The sequence below is a fragment of the Rattus rattus genome, chromosome 8, assembly GCF_011064425.1.
Source record: "Rattus rattus isolate New Zealand chromosome 8, Rrattus_CSIRO_v1, whole genome shotgun sequence".
Classification (NCBI taxonomy): Eukaryota; Metazoa; Chordata; class Mammalia; order Rodentia; family Muridae; genus Rattus; species Rattus rattus.
In genome coordinates, this window is record NC_046161.1 from 15,307,132 (window position 1) to 15,328,112 (window position 20,981).

The 20,981-nt window shown below is 37.9% G+C and overlaps 1 protein-coding gene across 2 annotated transcripts; it reads left to right on the forward strand.

Annotated features, from left to right (window-relative positions):
* Positions 1-1,253: 1,253 nt before the first annotated feature.
* On the forward strand, positions 1,254-14,533 carry Znf317 (zinc finger protein 317). Of its 2 annotated transcripts, none has more exons than XM_032909608.1 (7): positions 1,254-1,379; positions 2,026-2,230; positions 2,923-3,062; positions 3,555-3,681; positions 4,590-4,685; positions 6,453-6,535; positions 11,565-14,533. In XM_032909608.1, the coding sequence occupies exons 2-7, from the start codon at positions 2,200-2,202 to the stop codon at positions 12,915-12,917; spliced, it is 1,830 nt and encodes a 609-aa protein (XP_032765499.1). In that variant the 5' UTR covers positions 1,254-1,379; positions 2,026-2,199; the 3' UTR covers positions 12,918-14,533. The 2 variants fall into 2 exon arrangements, with proteins under 2 accessions (XP_032765499.1, XP_032765500.1); XM_032909609.1 differs by having other exon boundaries at positions 2,947-3,062.
* Positions 14,534-20,981: the final 6,448 nt, after the last annotated feature.

Here is a 20,981-nt window from a genome sequence, read left to right on the forward strand (position 1 = left end):
TTTCTTTAAAATTAGCACATTACATGACCATACATGGATCATCTGTATACCTAGAGTAGGATTTTCATATATACTTACTATATACATACATATTTACTTCATATAAACACACATATGTCTGTGAAAGAGATACATACGCTTATACTGTTTTGAGCTAAAAGCCAATAATTCCAATAAAATATAGAAAACACATGAATAAGCATGCTCCTGTTTGATCATCAATGAGCAAACACAATAATTTTAACATTATTATTGATTAAAGGAATCAAAATAATACTTCACTTTACACACACCTTACTAGAAAAAAATTGAGAAATCTGATATGTGTTATATTTATAAAACATTTTCTTTTTTTAATTTATTTTTTTGGGATATTTTATATTTTTACATTTCAAATGTTATCCCCTTTCCCTCACCTCCCCTACCCTCTCCCCCTTCTCCTGCTTCTATGAAGATGCTCCAACTTCAACACATCAACTCCCACCACAATACCCTGACATTTCCCTAACTGAGGAAATGAACATTCACAGGACCAAGGGCTTCTCCTACTATAGGTGTCCAACAAAGACATTCTCTGCTACATAAGCTGTTGGAGCCACGGATCCCTCCATGTGTACTCTTTGGTTGGTGGTTTCAACCCTGGAAGACCTGGAGGTCTGGTTGGTTGACATTATTATTCTTCCTATGGAGTTGCAAACCCCTTCAGCTCCTTTAGTCCTTTGTCTTACTCATCCATCGGAGTCCCTGTGCTCAAACTTATGGTTAGCTGCAAGCATTCATCTGTATCAGTAAGGCTCGGCCAGAGCCTCCCAGGTGACATCCATATCAGGCTCTTGTCAAAAAGAAGTTCTTGGCACCTCCAATACTGACTGGGTTTGGTGGGTGCATATGGGTGAATCCCCAGGTGGGTGTACTCTACTTTTAAATAGGGTTATTTGTTTTCTTGATGCCCAGTTTTTTTAAGTTTTTTTTTTTATATATATAGTTTAGATATTAGCTCTCTATCAGAAATATAGTTGGCAAAAATCTTTTCCTATTCTGTGACCTCCTACTTTCTCCAAATGATGGTGTCCTTTGTCTTACACAAACTTTTCAGTTTCATGCGGTTCCATTTATTAATTGTTCGTTCTGGGTCTTCGATTCAGTTCCATTGATCAATCTGTCTATTATTGCTTCTGCAATTGTTTTGTTCAGAAAGTTTTTTTTTCTCATGCCCGTGAGTTCAACTCTTCTCTGTGTTCTCTTCCACCAGATTCTGTATATCTGGTTGAGGTCTTTGATCCATGTGGAATGGAGTTTTTTGCAAAGTGAAAAGTATCTTATCTATTTGGAGTCTTTTACATGCAGCCACTGAGTTTGACCAGCATCATTAATTGAAGGTGCTACCTTTTTCCAATTTTTTTCTTCAAAAATCAGTTGCTCATTGGTGTATGGACTTATAACTGGATGTTAAGTGAGATTCCATTTATCATCATGCCTGTTTTAATGTTAAATCATGCTGTTTTTATAGCTATATTTCTGTAATACAATTTGAAAATTGGTGATGATAATACTTCCCGCCGTTCTTTTATTATTCAGAATATTTTATATTCAGAATCCAATGTGTGTGTGTGTGTATTCAAAATTGTGTGTATATGTATATGTATGTGTGTGTGTGTGTATATATATATATATATATATATATATGCCATTGTAAAAGGTATTGCTTTCCTGATTTTTTTCACAGTTCATTTTTATAGTGTATAGAAGGGCTACTGATTTTTGCATAGTGATTCTGTATCTTGCTGCTTTACTAAAAGTATATATCAGATATAGCAGTTTTTAAGATCACTTACATATATAATCCTAATATCTATGATCTAAAATCCATAAACTGTCTTTTTCTGTTTATATTCATTTGTTCTCTATCAATTGTATTATTATTCTAGCTAAAACTTCAAGTGGATTGAATAGGTATGCATACAGTGGTCACTTTTGCTTTGTTCCTTATGTTAGTATAAGTGCTTTGTATTTCTCTTCATTTAGGTTAATAATCTGTCTGATTATGAATCAAGAGGAAATGTCAAGACACCAAATTCAGTGTTCTCACTAAGTAAGAGAGACAGCCTTTGAAGATCCCCCTTGTGGCAGTTGTCAGCTTGGAAAAGCAGTGCTTCTTCAAGTACTCCCACATTCAGCTAAGGTTACTGTGCCCCACAAATGGCTACCATCTGTCTGTCTCCCAAGTTTGGTAAGTTCTTATGTTCTTACTTTCAGTAAATGAGCTTTTATGGTTCCTACCACTCGTAAGATAGAGAAGATACATATATGTAAGCTGTTGAGCCAGGATGAGTGAGCTGAGCGGTGTTAGTCTATGTTATTGACTAAGGGCATGTGTGCATTTGAGGCAAAGAAAAACGTGTATAGTTGTATACATAGAGAATAAGGTAAAGGTGAAGGATAACCTTATATGATCTGTTGTTTTCATAAAATTGAGAAAGGCATCAGCTTTACCTCTTAGGGCTTCAGTTTCCTCACTCAGAAACAGAGACTGACTGTGTAGAGGTTGAATATCCCTAAATCTAAAACCCATATCTGAAACTTTAATAAGGGTAGCCATGATGCCACTTGAAGACAATTTTAAACTTTACTCATAACATAGGTTATTCAAAGTAACTATGTTGTAAAAGTAACAAGGTATGATATTCAACTGTGTGTTAACTGTGTTTAAACATCAGTACCATCCCTAAGATACATATATTTATTCAAAGATCCCAGAACTTAAAAGGTCTAAGCAAATCATGTATAAGATATATCACTGCTCATGGCTGTGTGTCACCAACACCCTCTTGTTTGTGAATATGGAGAAGACTGTGTGAGTGTTGGCACTTACTTGAGTATGCTTACTGAGTGAGTCTCAAGGACTTTATTTTCTTGCCTTAGCTATGTCCTCTCTGGGATCTGCAGATAACCAGGAATCAGAATTTCCTCTTCCATCAAAATGTGATTCTTGTCATCAGAGTTTGAGTTTGTTTGCTTGCCGTGCTCCAGAGCCTGATACACCAGCTCATGTTTATTCTCAGGTACATAAGATCACAAGGCCGAAGTGTGGGACAAGTACATTTTAGGACATGACCACTACTGCCACCACTGTGTATTGGTATTCTTGTAGATATTTATCCAGTTCAGTGAATGCCTGGTCAAGGACCAGCACATGAAGGAAAGTTGGATGGCAATATCCATTATTAGGGAAGTTAGAGGTTATTTGTGTAACAAGTGCTTCTTTCATGTTTACATAGTGCTCAGAATCAACTAGAACAGAAAGGCAAAGCTACAAGCTTTAGCTACCCTAATATGGAAAAAATTTTTCTTCAAGAGTTATATTTGGCTAATGACACCGCCAAGGCCAACTCCAAGAGATAACTATCTGGGAATATCTTTCTAATACATATACAGAAACCTTCAGAAGACCATATCTGGCAAAACTGCATCATATCCCTTGTGCTGATATTCTGCCTCTGTTGTCTGCCTATGCACTGGTTTCTAATTGGCCTTAAATGTATATGGTATTCCAGGAGTTCGTGACATTTCAAGATATTGCTGTTGACTTTACTGAGAAAGAGTGGCCCCTGCTAGATTCTTCTCAGAGAAAACTGTACAAAGATGTAATGCTGGAGAATTATAGCAATCTAAGTTCATTGGGTAAGGCTAACATTGTTCCTTCATCTATTCTGCTATAATATGTTTTATGTAGTAGTACTTGCTGTGACCCAAACCTAGGTGTGGTTTATAATAAAGTAGGAAACAAACAGAGCTGATTCCTACTCTCATAGATTCTCTGGTAGTAGGTCCCGTTTCATTCAGCTGAGAGGTTTTCAAGTGTGTGACTGAGATTAACGATAATTTTCTAAAATAAAAGGTTCTCATTCTTGTCTATAGGGAATGCTCACTGAGTAAAGGAAGTTACTGTAAAAGTACTATGCCCAAAGTTTAAATTCTTAGCAATCACATGCAAAGCTGTTGTTGTAGATAGCAAGTGATAGCTGAGAGCTGTGGGGGATGGAAATAGATAAGTTCTGGGGATTGTTGGACAATAGCCTAGCTCCAAGTTCAATGAGAGACTTTTTCCAGGGAATGAAGTAGAGTTATAGATCAGTGACCACACACACACACCACACACACACACACACACACACACACAGGAGGGAGTGGAGGAGGGAGGAGGAGGGAGAGTTTTATTAAAGTAACTTTGAAAATAAAATGAGAAAAAATTAATTTATTTCTAAAGACTTTACTTTTATGTCTTGGGTAACTCAGTAGTAGAGTGCTTTTCTAGATAGTACAAGGTCTTGGTTTTCATTCCTAGCACTTACGATAAAAAAGGCCATATTCTTTTGGATGGCAAAATGTATGAGTCTTTGTGGTTTTCTTTTTTTAAGGAGAGACTTTTATTGTGTTCCTTAAAAAAGTGGCACCATCATTTTGTTGCTTCTAAGTCAGCCTTATCCACATACAGATAACCCTGAAGACCAAATTGTTGACCACAGTCTAATGGAAGGCTTGTTCATCTGCATGGTCCTCTTTCAACATGTGTCTTTCCCCGTGAGTAGGTTTTCAGGTTGGCAAACCCCGCCTCATCTCACACCTAGAGCAAGAAGAGGAGCTGAGAATGGAGGAGAGAGGCATTCAGCAGTGTCCTTCTCCAGGTGAGTGAGCACCGGTACCAAGGTGTAATTTTGGCTGTCAGTTCCTTTTCAATGATTTGAGAGGGGTTACACATTGCTGCTTTCCTGTTTCTTTTACAAAATTACCTTGATGTGTATTTTTATCAGTTTAGGAACTCACCACCATCATCCTAGTGTATGTTGTGTCATAACATAACATGTTGCATTTGTATAGTAGGTAGAAAGTAACTTAGGAGAAAAAGAGTTTATTTAGTCACAGTTTCAAGCTAAAGTCCATCATGGCAGGAAGGACCTGGTGACAGGAAGGTGAAGGGACTGATAACTTGGTGTGTGCCTTCCTGATGTAAAGACAGATATAAAAATGTACTCAGCACATTGCCCTTTATATTTAGTATGTGCCCCCATCTCCACCTAGTCCATGGGATGCTGCAGCCCACATTTAGGCTGGGTTTTCTGGGTCTGGAATGGTCTTTGTAGGGGAGAAATGACATGGTATCAGCCCCTGGAAGAGGTCCCGTGGGACATAGGGCTCCACTAGTATTGAGTATCATGTATCAATGGCTTCTCTGGGTGTAAGGCTTGTTTATATAACAATGTACTTATTTTCACATTCATTCAAGGAGTGTCCTCTCTGTTATCCTTAATGACTCCATGATGATCAGAGACAACTGGAGTCCGGGAGACAAAGGTGGGGCTAATGTCTCAGCAATGTGTTAAATTTTGGGTCCTTTAGGACAGCCCTCAAGGCTATGGGGAAGAGTTCTAAATACATGAGGTCGAAAATACCTAATTTCTCAGCTCTTCAAAAATTAGAATGCAATATGAATTATATGAGGGGCTTCATGAATCTAAAGGAACAAAGGCAGCTATAGTATGAGCCAGCTTGTCAGAAAGATACAAAGGTTATCCTAGGACAGCAAGGTTAGGCCCAGGTGTGATATACATAGTAATTGCAGGGCAGGGTCCCACCCATCTAGCTTACCATCAGTGCTTAACAAAGGCAGACCGATCTCAAATTCTTTTGCAATGTCAAGGAAAAAAAATGTGTGCTTGCTATTTTCTAAGAATCAAAGGGCTGGGTTCTTGGGATGCTGATTCGTAAGGTAATCAACCTGGAGTAAATGACTGGGTTAATGTATAAAATAAAAGACCGGATCTGTATTCTGTAGGGAATGAGCTATCCAGAGAACTTTTTACTATAGAGAGAACTGACACACACGCACACAAGCAAGCAAGAGGGATGGATAGAAAGATCTCTTAAGATAGCAAGGAAGCAGAATATAAACAGAAATCTCCAGAGAACACAGAAGAGTAGACTGGAAAAGCTGTATCAAGCCGAACACAGGTTGCCAGCATGGATCCATGATTTGACCTCTCACAGACAGCCCTTGTATCAGAACCCTTCAAGCTGAGGCTTGTCCTCATAGTAGGCACCTCATAGTAGGTCAAAGGTTCTACCACATCAGTGTCACTATGCCACGTACTAACTCATTAACATGTGGATTCTAGAATAAATACCTTCAGAACATTAATATGGAAGTATATCTGATAACAAGAACTAGGAAAGGAAGTGTTCTTTGCCTTTTTATCTATCTATTGTTTTAAAACCTTTTAATCAGTAGATTTCATCTCTCTGTTCCTTTAGCTCTAAATTTAATATTTACCATAATTTTATTTATTTGTATGTTCTTCCTTGTATATCATGAGAATTTACAAAAAAATTTACTTTTCATTCCCATCATCTTACTTTCTTTTGAATGTGTCAAATTTTCCAGTTTTTTCTTTCAGATTGGGAAACTACATCTAAGATCAAATGGTCCATTCTTATGGAAGATATTTTTGGGAAGGAATCATCTAATGGTGTAAGATTGGTAAGATTTCCTTACTCTAAATCAGTGTCAGTCTTCTACACTGGAGAAACTCAATGCAGCCACTAGTCAGCTCACTCAAAGGATCAGTCACGTGACTTACTCTAGAGGAAACAGGACTTCCAGAAGTGCTAAGTTACAGTTGTTCCTTGGTATCTGCATTCCAATGAGCTGCACTCAGTGAGCTTCCTGTTGATACCAAAATCTAAGGGTGCTTAGTTTCTTTGTATAAAATGCCACTTTGTATCATCTGCATAGAACCTATACATATCTTCCTATATGCACTGCATTCTCTTTATGTTGCCCATAATTCATAATATAGTATGGTATATAAAATGTGTACATAGCTTTATTATTGTATTGTGTAGATAATAATGACAAAAGATTGCATCTGTTTGGCATCTCTATTTCTGCCTTGAAATTCTTTGTGAATGAGATTATTGATTTTTTTTTATTGGCTAGTTTATGTATTTACCTTTCAAATGTTATCTCCTTTCTCTACTCCCTCCTCTCCCATACCCTCTCTCTCTGCTTCTGTGAGACTACTCTCCCTCCTACCAATGCATTCCCACCTCAACACCCTGCATTCCCCTACACCAGGGAAATGAGCTTTCACAGGACCCAGGGCCTCTCCTCCTATTGATACCAGACAATGCCATCCTCTGCTACATATGCCACTGAAGCTTTGGGTCGCCCCCATGTATACTCTTTGTTGGAGTTAGTCCCTGGGAACTCTAGGGGTTTGCAAACCTCTTTAGCTCCTTCAGTCCTTTCTCTAACTTCTCCATTGGGGTCCCCATGCTCAGTCTGATGGTTAGCTGCAAGCATCTTAATCTGTATCAATAAGGCTCTGGCAGAGCCTCCCAGGAGACATCCATATCAGGTTCTTGTCAGCAAACACTACTTGGCATCAGCAATAGTGACTGGGTTTAGTGGCATGATATGGGATGAATCCCCCTGTGGGGACAGTCTCTAGATGGCCTTTTCTTCAGTCCCTGATCCACTCTTTGGCCCTGTATCTCCTCCTGTTAAGTATTTTGTTCCCACTTTTAAGAAAGACAAAAGCGTCCACATTTTGGTCTTCCTTCTTGAGCTTCATGTGGTCTGTAAATTGTATCTTGTGTATTCTGAGTTTTGGGCTTATATCCACTTATTGGTAGTGCATACCATGTGTGTTTTTTTATGACTGGGTTACCTCACTCAGAATTATATTTTCTAGTTCGAATTCATTTGCCTAAGAATTTCATGAAGTCATTGTTTTTAATAGCCAAGTAGTACTCCATTGTGTAAATATACCATATTTTCTGTATCCATTCCTCTGTTGAAGAACATCTAGGTTCTTCCAGCTTCTGGCTATCATAAACAAGGCTGCTATGAGCATAGTGGAGCATGTGTTGTTGTTATATGTTGGAGCATCTTTTGGGTATATGCCCAGGAATAGTGTCTGATAGAATTTTGCACTAAACCCATCTATCTGGTCTTGGGCTTTTTTTGGTTGTGAGACTCAATGACTGCTTCTATTTTTTATCTGTTTAGATGGTTTATCTGATCCTGATTTAACTTTCGAACCTGCTATCTATAAAATTGTCTGTTTTATTCACATTTTCCAATTTTGTTGAGTATAGGCTTTTGTTATAGGATCTGATAATTTTCTGAATTTCCTCATTTTCTGTATCTGTGTTTCCCTTTTCATTTCTGATTTTGTTAATTTGGATACTGTTTCTCTGCCCTCTGGTTAGTCTGTCTAAGGGTTTTTCTAAATTGTTGAATAAGCTGGTTTTCTTGATTCTTTGTATAGTTCCTTTTGTTTCTATTTGGCTGATTTCAGTTGTGAGTTTGATTATTTACTACTCTCTACTCCTCTTGGGTGTATTTGCTTCTTTTTCTTCTAGAGCTTTCGGGTGTGCTGTCAAGCTGCTAGTGTATGTTCTCTCCTATTTCTTTTTGGAGGCAATCAGAGCTATGAATTTTCCTCTTAACACTGCTTTCTTTGTATCCCATAAGTTTTGGTATGTTGTGCCTTCATTTTCATTAAATTCTAAAAAGTCTTTTAATTTCTTTCTTTATTTCTTCATTGACCAAATTGTCATTGAGTATAGCATTGTTCAGCTTCCATATGTATATGGGCTTTCTGATGTTGTTGTTGTAATTGAATACCAACCTTAGTCCTTGGTGATCTGACAGAATGCATGGGATTATTTCAATCTCCTTTTATCTATTGAGGCCCGTTTTGTGACCATTTATATTGTCAGTTTTGCAGAAGGTACCATGAGGTGCAGAAAAGAAGGTATATCCTTTTTTTCCATGATAAAATGTTCTATAGATATCTGTTAAATACATTTTGTTCATAACTTCTGTTAGTTGCTCTGTGTCTATGTTTAGTTTCAGTTTCCATGATCTCTCCATTCTTAGAATGATGTGTTGAAGTCTCCCACTATTATTGTGTGTGATGCAATGTGTGCTTTGAGCTTTAGTGAAGTTTCTTTTATGAATGTGGGCACCCTTGCATTTGGAGCATAAATGTTCTGAATTTAGTGCTCATTTTGGTAGATTTTTTTTCCCTTGATGAGCATAAAAGTTGGTTTTATTCGATATTAGAATGGCTACTCCAGCTTGTTTCTTAGGATCATTTTCTTGGAAAATTGTTTTCCAGGCTTTTACTTTGAGGTAGTGTCGGTCTTTGTAACTGAGGTGTGTTTCTTGTATTCAGCAAAATCCTGGGTTCTGGTTATGTATCCAGTCTGTTACTCTATGGTTTTGTTGTTGTTGTTGTTGTTGTTGTTGTTGTTGTTGTTGTTTTCTTTTTTTATGGGGAAATTGAGTCTATTGACGTTAAGAGATATAAAGGAATAGAGATTGTTGCATCCTGTTATTTTTGTTGTTAGAGGTGGAGGTGTGTTTGTATGCTTTCTTCTTCTGGGTTAGTTGAAAGAAGACTACTTTCTTGCTTTTTCTAGGGTGTAGTCCCCTCCTTCTGTTGGAGTTTTCCATCCATTATCCTTTGTAGGAATGGACTTGTGGAAAGATATTGTGTAAATTTAGTTTTGTCATGGAATATCTTGGTTTCTCCAGCTGTATTGAGTGAAGGTTTTGCTGGATATATAGCCTAGGCTGGCATTTATTTTCTCTTAGGGTCTGTATGACATCTTCCCAGCATCATCTAGTTTTCATAGTCTCTGGTGAAAAGTGTAGTGTAATTCTGATAGGTCTGCCTTTATATATTAATTGACCTTTTTCACTTACTGCTTTTAATATTCTTTCTTTGTTCATTTGGTGCTTGACTATTATGTGATGGGAGGAATTTCTGTTCTGGTCCAATCTACTTGGAGTTCTGTAGGCTTCTTATATGTTTATGGGCATCTCTTTCTTTAGGTTGGGAAAGTTTTCTTCTCTCAATTTGTTGAAGATGTTTACTGTTTTGGGTTAGGAGCTTCTAGCTTTCTGTATTTTGACTATTGAGTCAGTGTTTTCTATGGTATCTTCTCCCACTGAAATTCTTTCTTCAATGTCCAGTATTCCATAGGTGATTCTTGCATCTATGACTCCTGATCCTTTTTCTAGGTTTTCTATCTCCAGGTTTGTCTCTTTTTGTAATTTCTTTATTGTTTCTATTTCCACTTTAAATCCTGGATTGGTTGTTCTATTCCTTTACCTGTTGTGTTTTTCTCTAATTCTTTAAGGGATTTTTGTGTTTCCTCTTTAAGAACTTCTATTTGCTTACCTGTGTTCTCTTGTATTTCTTTAAGGGAATTATTTATGTCCTTCTTATCATCCTCTATCTTCATGATAAGGTGTGATTTTAAATCCACCTCTTTCTCTTCCAGTGTGTTGTGCTATCCGGGACTTGCTGTTGTGAGAGAACTGAGTTCTGATAATGACAAGTAGCCTTGGTTTCTCTTGCTTAGGTTTTGTGCATACTCCTCACCATCTAGTTAGCTCTGGTGTTAGTTGGTGTTGCTGTCTCTAACTGGAGCTTTTCCCTCCTGTCAGCTTGTGATCTTAGGAGTGAGAGCACTCTTGGGAGACCAACCTTCTCAGGGTAGGTTTTGGGTATGGATGATTGTGGAACAGCCTTATCTCTAGACACAGATGGATGCTGGAAGGATCCTGTCCCAGGCTGCTTTGCAGTTCCTGTGCCCTGTGTGCTCCTAGTGGGGTCCCTCTTTGGACAATTATTGTAGTGAAAGTGGGTCTCACCTGTAGGCTTAGAATTGATAGCACTCCTGGGAGACCAGCTCTCTTGGGGCAGGATTTGGGTAAGGAGGGCTGTAGGACAAGTTTAGCTCCAAGGTGCAGATGGAGACTGCTTCCATAAGATAGGACTATAGGCAACCCTGTAGGACATTTTCTTAATTAGTGATTGATGGAGGGAGGGCATAGCCCATTGTAGATGGGACCATCCCTGGGCTGGTGTTCCTATAAGAAAGCAGACTGAGGAACCCAATAAGTAGAAGCCCTCCATGGCTTCTCCCACTAGTACCTGCCTCCAGGTTCTTACCCTGTTTGAGTTCCTGACATGACTTCCTTTAGTGATGAACTATGGATGTGGAAGTGTAAGCCAAATAATATCATTCCTTCCCAAATCACTATTGCTCATGGTTTTTTATAGAGCAATGGCAGCCCAAACTCTGATATCATTGTTCCTACTTCATTTGAGCAACATCAAAGCAAAGAGGAGGCTTGAAGTGGTTGTAGGCACTCACTTATAATACCAATTCAGAAGACTAAAGCGAAAGATTTGGAGCACCAATCTAGCCTGGTTTATACAAGCTTTTGCCTAGTTTAAAAAAAAAAAAAGTAAGAGTAGAATATTGGCTGTAATGCTATAAGGATCCATTATAGCAATGTTTTTCTATTGGTGCTAATTTATTCAGAGCTAAGATTTAAAGAGGCTGGGGCTGTATACTAATGTTCAAGCCCATTGATGTATTTTTATCAAGCCTTCCTTTCAACCATCAGCACAAAAAAACCCATAAAATGAAATAAGGAGTGTTATAAATGTCAAAGTTAGCTCTCATCTCTTAACCAACAGGAAGCATCTCATCTTTTGGAGAAATCATCTGACTTTACCCATTTATTTGAAGTCCTTAATATTGGTCATCACCTTGCACAGCCAATAGGAATGCCCACAAGCAAGAGACCCTATCACCACCACACCTGTGGAGCTGCTTTCAAGAACAGGATTCACCTGACTCAGCACATGAGCATGTATGATGGGAGGAAAATGCATGAATGTCACCAGTGCCAGAAAGCCTTCACCACCAGTGCTTCTCTTACAAGGCACTGTAGAATTCACACTGGGGAGAAGCCTTATGAGTGCAGCAGCTGTGGCAAAGCCTTCAATGACCCCTCAGCTCTAAGGAGCCACACAAGAACTCACCTCAAAGAAAAGCCCTTTGACTGTAGTCAGTGTGGTAATGCCTTCCGGACCCTCTCTGCTCTGAAGATACACATGCGAGTTCACACTGGTGAAAGACCCTACAAATGTGACGAGTGTGGCAAAGCCTATGGCAGGAGCTGCCACCTCATTGCCCACAAGCGAACACACACTGGAGAGAGGCCCTATGAGTGTCAGGACTGTGGAAAAGCCTTCCAGCACCCCTCCCACCTGAAGGAGCATGTTCGGAACCATACTGGGGAAAAGCCTTATGAGTGTATACAGTGTGGCAAAGCCTTCCGGTGGAAGTCCAACTTCAATTTGCATAAGAAGAACCACATGGTGGAAAAAACATATGAGTGCAAAGACTGTGGAAAGTCCTTCAGTGATCTCCTATCCAGAAGGAAACACATGAGGAGTCACGTTGTAAAGAAACCAGTCGAGTGTCATCAATGTGGGAAAACCTTTCGAAACCAGTCCATCCTAAAAACACACATGAACTCTCACACTGGGGAGAAACCTTATGGTTGTGATCTCTGTGGCAAAGCATTCAGTGCTAGTTCCAACCTCACTGCACACAGGAAGATCCACACTCAAGAGAGACACTATGAATGCACGTCCTGTGGGAAGGTCTTTGGTGATTACCTGTCACGAAGGAGGCACATGAGCATCCATCTTGTCAAGAAGCATGTGGAATGTAGACAGTGTGGAAAAGCCTTTAGGAACCAATCTACCCTGAAGACACACATGAGAAGCCACACTGGTGAGAAGCCATATGAGTGTGACCATTGCGGAAAAGGTTTCAGCATAGGATCTAACCTTAATGTTCATCGGAGGATCCATACTGGGGAAAAGCCTTATGAATGTCTTGTTTGTGGAAAAGCCTTCAGTGACCATTCATCCCTTAGGAGTCATGTGAAAACCCACCGGGGGAGAAGCTCTTTGCACCATCTGTGTGGAAAAGGTTTCAGTGAATACTCAGATGCAGAGGAAACGTGGCAAGTGTAAGTCGTCAAAAATCTTTCATGACCTATCCATATACAGAACGCAAAAGATCAGTTTGTAGAAAGACCTAAGTTGGTATTCAGCAACCGGGATCTCTGTGAGAACCTAGCAACTGTGAAAAATTTGTATTGAGTAGCAAGAAACTTTCAACATATATTGTGCTCTGAACTTAGGCAGAGAGTTTTCAGTGTGGACATTTAGTATTAAAGTCAGCAACACTTTGTGGGCACACCAGAGTGAATCCTATCATTCAGTGATTAGAGAAGTCTTTCCTCATCTCACCTTTGTTCCTCATGGGAGAAATCAGAGTTTTTTTAAAAAAAAACAAAACAAAACAAAACAAAACAAAAACCCTCAGAAATAACCATGGAAAAGTACATTAAAAATTGGAAAGCAACCTGGCCATTTCTTTATTGATTTTGGCTCACAAGACAAGAATGCTTCTTTCTTTTTAAAAAGAAAAATCTGGCAGAGGCAGTACATGGCACTCAAATTCTGTTTATAAAAATATTCTTTTAGGGCTTTGGTCAGTAGCATTGGATCTCAACCTGGAGCACTTTTGCTCTCCAGGGCATTTGTGTCTGGGAAGATTTTGGTTTTGAGAATGGAGAGAGGTGCTACAGACGACATCACCGATGCTATCAAATAGCCTATGATATATAGAAGTCTTCCTATGTGTACAACTATAAAAGTACTGAGTTTGAGAACAGTCTCATTCATTCCTTGGGTACTGTGATTCCTGTGAACACTAACATAAGGAGAAAATTTTTACAGTTTTTTAAAAGAAAAACCACCGCATTGCAGTTCTCTCTGAAAATGTATGAAAACGTACACTGCTTATAACTTTATGGAAATAATTTTAGCCATAGTCCCCTTGTATGTGAATGTAGAGTTGTATTTAAAAGTCATTTTTTGGTGATAACTGACTCCAGCTCTTTAGTTTTTTTGATCTTTTTATCTTTAGGATTATGGTTCTCTAAATAACTTTGTCTCCATCATAAATAATTAAATATAGTATTTTTTACTATAGCTTTGTAAATTATATCTTTATTTCACTTTAGTAACCTTAACGTGACCACTGGCATATTTAGAATTGTGTAATGTTATGCACTGGGTAATGTAGGTATTTTTAGGTACCTGTGTCATATGCATTGTGGTCAAAACATGAAGCTTCCTAACAGATAGTACTTTTGGTTTTGCCTTTCTGTCCAAAAGACCTACAAGATTTCGCATATTCATTTAAACACCTTCTATAGCAGAAGAATAACAGTTTTATCTGCTTATCAAATAGTGCCACTATAAGAAATCTTTTTTTAGTTTTTCATGCAACTCATAATCTCTACATGCCATGACCCCTGGATATTCACTCATCAACAGAGATACATGTGTGGTATTCTGAGAAAAAGCTCTTGGGGAAAAAATACCTGATTTTTGTTTTTTAATTCCTTGTGTGACCCTGAAGATGAAAACCACAGTCTAAAAAAAATAGAACAGAGAAGTCACAGTGACCCTAGTCTGTATTTTTGCTTCTGAAAGAGTTTACATTGGTACTCAATATTATATCTAGACTTTCTCTTCCCCGAGAAAGTAATAAAATTGATTGCAAGTTTACAATGGGACCGATATTGTTTTGTTTGTTTGTCTGTTTGTTTGTTTGTTTGCTTGCTTTATTGGTTGGAAGTGTTTCCTGCCCTGTTGGATGCTGGTCACAGCTGATACCCCTTTCTCTGAAAAGTTAATCACTGCTAACTTTATGTACAGATTTAGTGGGTATTCTATTAGATACAGATTTTTAAGTCCTTTAATTCAAGTGTTGTGACTTTTCAAGATGATGTGTTATGCTTTTGACAACTGTATATAGATACACTCCAGGTTATGTAGGAGTACATCCAATAAACCTATCATTAGTCAAAATGAAAGTAATTCCGTCAGTACATCCAGATTCCCTCCACAGTGCAGTGAGGTCATTCTATTTTTATTGTATATTCAGAAACATTTGAATCCTAATTAAACCTAGCAGGTATCACTTTTTCTAAAATCCCAAAGAAGCAAGTACTATCACATTTCCAGTTCACATGTGCAGCATCTGAGACAAGAAAACCTAAATCCAGCTTGCCAGCAAATACTTCTTGGACTTTAAACCCTTGTGTCTGGCTCTGTCATGAGTGCCTCTTTTATGACAACATTATTCTTTGATAACTAAAATTCAAAGTAGGGACTCAAAATTTACTGAGCTGAGACTTTACTTCTAGTTGTTGTCAAAGCATCTGAGGCATTTGTTTATTATGTATGACATAATAGCAAAAAAATAAAAAACCTTAAACATTGAGGTGAGAGTATCTATGGTGTTTAAGTAGCACAGTCAATGAGATTGGAAAATTGTTTTTTAACGTTGAACAGAGGTGTGGTAACTGTATGTCTTATAAGCTGAAGAACAGAATTCCTAGCAGTTCAGAGTAAGTAGAGTACTATTCTTGGCAATTATTTAGCAGCCAAGGCATGGTCTGAACAGAGCAAGCTTGAATACCTTGGATTAGGCTTGTACCAGGAACTTGGTCTGGAAGACTGCCTGTTATTCTCAATGAGTCGAGGAAGTCAATGAAGGGTTTAGTTTTGGATTATAATTTAAGACTGGCCTAAACTCATTTTGAAATACAGTTCAAGTGACATTGTCTTTTGTCATCCTCTCTGAACAGCTGAGATTATATTGGGTTGGGGGATTTTGGATAGGAGTCTTGATAATTTTTCGTTTATATTTTTTCAAAGGATCATACTGGCTTCTAAGTTGATAAAATAAAAGGGAGCAGGGTACCACCAGAAACTTGTTATAAAGGCTTTCAGAACAGATTAGTGATAGGTGTGATAAGGAGTAAGAAACATTGGTCAATGGTTTCAGTTTCACTTGAGATAATAGTTCTCTGTTATTTCACAAGGTATGAAATTGCTGGGTTCTGGCAATAAAATACCAAGGTTTTCTTTCTTTTTTTTTCTTTTTGTAAAATTTAAGACCTATTTTATGAGTTTGAGTATTTTCCTTTATGGATGTTTGTGTACCACGTGCATGCTTGGCCCATACTAGACCAGAAAAGAATGTTTCCCTGAAATTGAATTACAGAAGATTGGGAGCTGTTCTAGGTTCCAAACCCAGATCATCTATCTGCAAGAGCCCAAAATATAACAGTTGTGTTCTCTCCACTTCTGCTAAGACATTTCTGTAGTGATGTTGTAAAAGTACACTGTGTGTTTTAAAACAAGTTTTATAAATACAGGAAATCTCAGTTCCAACGAGTGCATCTGAATTCATCATTACATGAGCAAATCCATGGCATCACCCGGTCAAGAAATAATCACAAGAATCTCTTCTTAACACTTCCAATTAGAAGTTATGCTCAGTTCTTCTTAGTTTTCTTTAATGTTTGTATCATAAATGATATTTTGTCTCTTATTATATTTACTTTGTGTATATGAGAATTAAATCTTTTTCTTAATTGTATAATATTTACTGCACACATTCATGTTTCAGTTGATTTTAACATTGCTTCGTTGGTGGTCTGCCATAAATAATACTCTGTTGAGATAACTTAAATCCCAACATTCTTCTTCACCTGCAGATTTTATTGTCTAGCTGTGTTAGCTAGTGCTGCTGGTAGCCAAGAGAATGTGAATCTTTGCTTAGGACTGAGACCTTTAATTTAATCCTCTCTAGTATACTCCACCTCTGATTCTTTCTTACTCCACTAGGAGTCTGGGAAACCTATGTAAGATATTTAATAGAAGGTCTCTCAGATACTAATCAAAAACTAGGTAGGTCTTGATGGACACCAGATGCCCATCAAGAAAGGAGTGTTTATGCTGTTCCATAATATTGGTTACTTAATTTTTTGACCTTGCTAAATGGATAAGGAGCAGCAACAACCTTAATACATCCTAAGACTTCTAGTATGTTTGTGCATGGGGATGGAGGCCAGAAGATATCCGTTATTATGTCCACATGAATCTATACTATGCTTTTGGGTTCAGAATATGAGCAGATATGAATGGGAACACAATGACAAAGAATCTGAGGAAAGGCATCCTAAGGGTTTATATCTGAAGATCTAGAATGTTAAATCTCTGCTGTGGGTAGTAGATACATATGCCTGGCTGACTTGCCTTTTCAGGAAACAGGGTTACCCAGAAGTCCTCAAGAAATAATTGTTTCAGCTTCATAGTCTTTTGAAATAGGAAGAGGGCTTATTGTGCCTGCTGAATAATGTTGTATGTATCTTTATTTTGCTATTGCAGACTAATTCCAGCTCTCTATGAATCTGCATTTGTTTCATTCTGTTGCAGGGATTAGAAAAGGTTTGCCTAACCATGTCAAAACTTGACTTTCCTTGCTGTTTTAAAAAACACCTGAGTCTATAATCCCCTTACCTTTTTCCAGTGCTAGAGATAGAACACAGGGCTGTGGGCATATGGGTAAGTACTGTACCCTCAAGTGACACCCCAGCTCAGACCTTCATTCATAAGTCTTTGCCCTATATTTTGTTTTGGTATCTTAAATCTTACCTTTTTTGGATCCCCCCACCAAAACAAAACAAACAAAAATAATCTTCATTTTAAGCAATGTGTGGTCTTTCCATTTTGTATCATCAACACTCTTGATTTCAGAGTAAAAGCCAATTTTAAAATGAATTTAGTGGGTATCTCAAATTAATACACAAACCTTCTTTCATAGACAAATTCTGACCTTGGACTTTTATAACAATCTCCACTAAAATGATCATTATTAAAATAGATGATGGGAAGAAAATGGCAGACTTGGATTCTTTTCGTGAGTTAATCTGGCCTCTTATCGGAACTCTGCAAGAATGTCATTAACCACTTAGATGACAGGAAGAGGTGGAAGCACAGCCAGCTAACTCATGAAAGATGAGCAAGTGCTCATCGTTGATCTTCATGTCCTCCACTTAGTAGAGCACTTGGGCTAATGTGTGGTGGGCAGGAGTTTTAACACCCCTCTGAGAATTAGCTTTTGTTGGGAGTCCCTTTGTGCCCTCTTCCTCACCGAACACTTTACTACTGTTCTTGAGTATATGTATCCGAGTAGACAGTTGTATCTCCCTGTATGAAAGTGCTGACTATTTAGTGAGCCTCAGTCAAAAGTTTGCCTAAGCTCATTAGTGAAAGAATTACTGTCGCTTACTAGTTCTTGCCTAATGTTAGAGAGAAGAATGCATATCCCAGAGGCTTGACCTAATGGAAGAACAAACTTTCTCAGCTTTGAGAAAACCTGAGCCATTTGTTTAATTAGGAGACTCGGGACTGCAGTACCGCTTCTCCCTTGTGCCCAATTCTTCTCTTCCTCACAGAAGTAAGGGTGAGCTGAGCTAATGAATTCTCATGGGCATATAAGTGGCTGAGGGCTCTTTCATCTCATTGCTCTTCCCTGCCAATTCTCAAAACAATTACCTTACATGTTTGCTCAAGAGGGAACATAATTGAGAGCTGATATAGTCTTGCTTTTTTTTTTAATTTCTTTATTTCCTGAGACCTCTCCAGCATAATCCCTCTGCCTTGTGTAACATTAGTCCAACTTTTAGTCAAACTGAACTTTTTTCCTTCTTTTGGGACTTCAGTATAAACACACAGAGATTCTAGCTCTGGGGAAAGAAAGACCAATAAAGCATTGCCTTATCCTTAACTGAGTAAAGGGTAGGGACAAAAATGCCAACAAGTTAACTCATACGAAGCACCCAGGAGACCCAAGAGAGGAGATGTTGAACTTGGGGCTGTCAGACCCATGGAAAGGTGATGCAAACATTCTCTGTAGAAGTCTTATTAAAATTAAATTGAAATGGCTAAGGAATAAGTACATAAAGTGTGTTCCAAGCGTGCATGTGTCCCTGGGTTCATTCACTACTACTGGTAAAAACAAACAAAACCAAGTAACCAATAACAGGAGCAGACTTGAATAAGCATGCCAGTATTGAATGCACAGATACAGTAAGGTTTTAAAGAAATCACATGATTGGTGTAAATAAGGAAAGGCCTATATTTTAAAGCTGGCATGATATAGGGTAGATTGAATACCATATCATTGTGCTAGTGCTAGTGCATCCTCTGTTTAACATTTTGTTTAAGAGCTACAGACTATGACAAGCTACACTGCTATTTAGATGTTCTGTTTCTGTCAGTTTGTTTCTATCCCATCAGCCATCCACTCATATGACTGACTACAGAATGGACCTCTACTCAGTTTCATGGAAATAATGTAGATACAGAGAGATGTTTGATTGTTGTTTTCTTTTCTAACCATCAACTTGTAGCTGAGGAGGAAAGGATGTTCTTGAACTTCTGATTTTTCACCCTCACTTCTCAAGTGCCAAAGTGACAAGCCCCTGTCTCTATGCCCAGTCACACAATGCTGGGGATGTAACCCTAAGTTTCAAGCACGCAGTAATCAGTCTATCCCCAGATTTGTGGTAGCTATTCTTACTGCAGCCTACTACAAACCATTTTGTTTACTTTGTAAATGTCTAAGTAAGAGTGAATTATTTTATTGGGATACCTTTCTCATTAAGAAATTACATATAAGCTTTAAGATTTCTGTGTGATTATCACTACTGTCATGATAGTCTCCAAAAAGTTATATGATTTACCTATTATTGCTCCTCACTGTTCCCTGGCAAATAACAAAACTTTTTGGAGGCTACCTTGATGGTGTTATAGGCGTAGAGATCTTAAGACGTAAGTGTAGTTTCTTATATACCAAAGATATCTCAGTAAAATTATCCACACTTACTTAGACATTCATAATGTAAACAAAATGGTTTATGACAGACTGGAATAAGAAGAGCTGCCACAAACCAGGTAGAGTGTGTGTGGGGGGGGGGTGTAGGGAGAAGAGGGGTGCTCCTTAATACACTAATAGGTGATTCTCTTAATCTATATCTGTTTCTTCTGCCTTTTCTTGGATTTTTTTCTGCATTCTGTTTGTTCGAGGTTTTTATTCTTTTTTGTCATATCTCAACATTTTTATATTATCAGTATTCCTTAGAGGCCAGAATGTGGTGGATTCAGATGGGAGCACAGGTTGGGAGGAATAGAGGGTGGGAAATATGTTAAAAAATATTTTTCAATACAGGGTGAAATCTTGATTAGGACTTTTTACATAAAGTAAAAGGAGCATATAGGAGCATTTCCTCCTTATGACTGGAAATTAAATATTGTATTTACCAGGCTTTGTAGAAAGTGCAAGAGAAGTATATGCTATAATTCAAGTTTGCTGAGCCAGCGTTTCTTCTAATGTTTGATCATTAACATTGACCTCTAGTTAATCTCCATTCCCATAATAGAAGAAGGCAGTGCAGATTGGGAGCATATATATTTTTTTTGTCTAACACTATTTCCTGGTTCAGGAAAAGCAAAATTTCGCCCAAAAGTGGACAAGATGACTGTAGATAACAAGGATTTCAAAACAAAACAAAACAAAACAAAACTGGTGTGTTTTAGAAGTAATTCTAGCAATATCTTTCTTGTAGCAATGTTCTACTTGTCTAAGCTGTCATTTGCAGACCCAATTTCTGTTTAAACAACTCTGCTCAATATTTAGTATGAGATTGAGGCCTGAAAGAGATTTACAGATAATTTCATATGTGAAATGTGTAACTCTCAGGCCTGCATATGCTGGTAAATATTTCTGTCCAAGGCTGGTATTCTTTTGTGTCAGTAGTAGTTCTTTTAGCCAGTGTTCTTTTAGCCAGAAATAGTCACATGCTACTATTATTTTTTACTATCTAAGCTCTTAGATTCTATAAATGATTTTCCCCTGGGAAAACACATTAATTCTTTAACACTTTGCCATTATTTCTAAATCTCAACCCTCCTCCAGGCAAGGGCCAGTATCTTGGTTTCTGTTTTGGATCTTTTGTTAGGATCATCTGAGTTTGTTTTTTATTACTTGTCCCTTTTCTTGACTTTTGGTTCATAATAGATCATTAGTTATTACCAAAGAAGATTTTATTTTCTAAAGATATTTTTGGTGAATGTCCATGATTTAATGGGAGAAGAGCACCTGTTAAA

Excerpts from the sequence above, each read along its gene's own strand:
- Znf317 (XM_032909608.1), top strand. The coding sequence starts at position 2,200 with ATGGCTACCATCTGTCTGTCTCCCAAGTTTG. Across the intron at positions 2,231-2,922 it reads CTGTCTGTCTCCCAAGTTTG|CTATGTCCTCTCTGGGATCT; the intron begins GTAAGTTCTTAT and ends TTCTTGCCTTAG. Across the intron at positions 4,686-6,452 it reads TCAGCAGTGTCCTTCTCCAG|ATTGGGAAACTACATCTAAG; the intron begins GTGAGTGAGCAC and ends TTTTTCTTTCAG.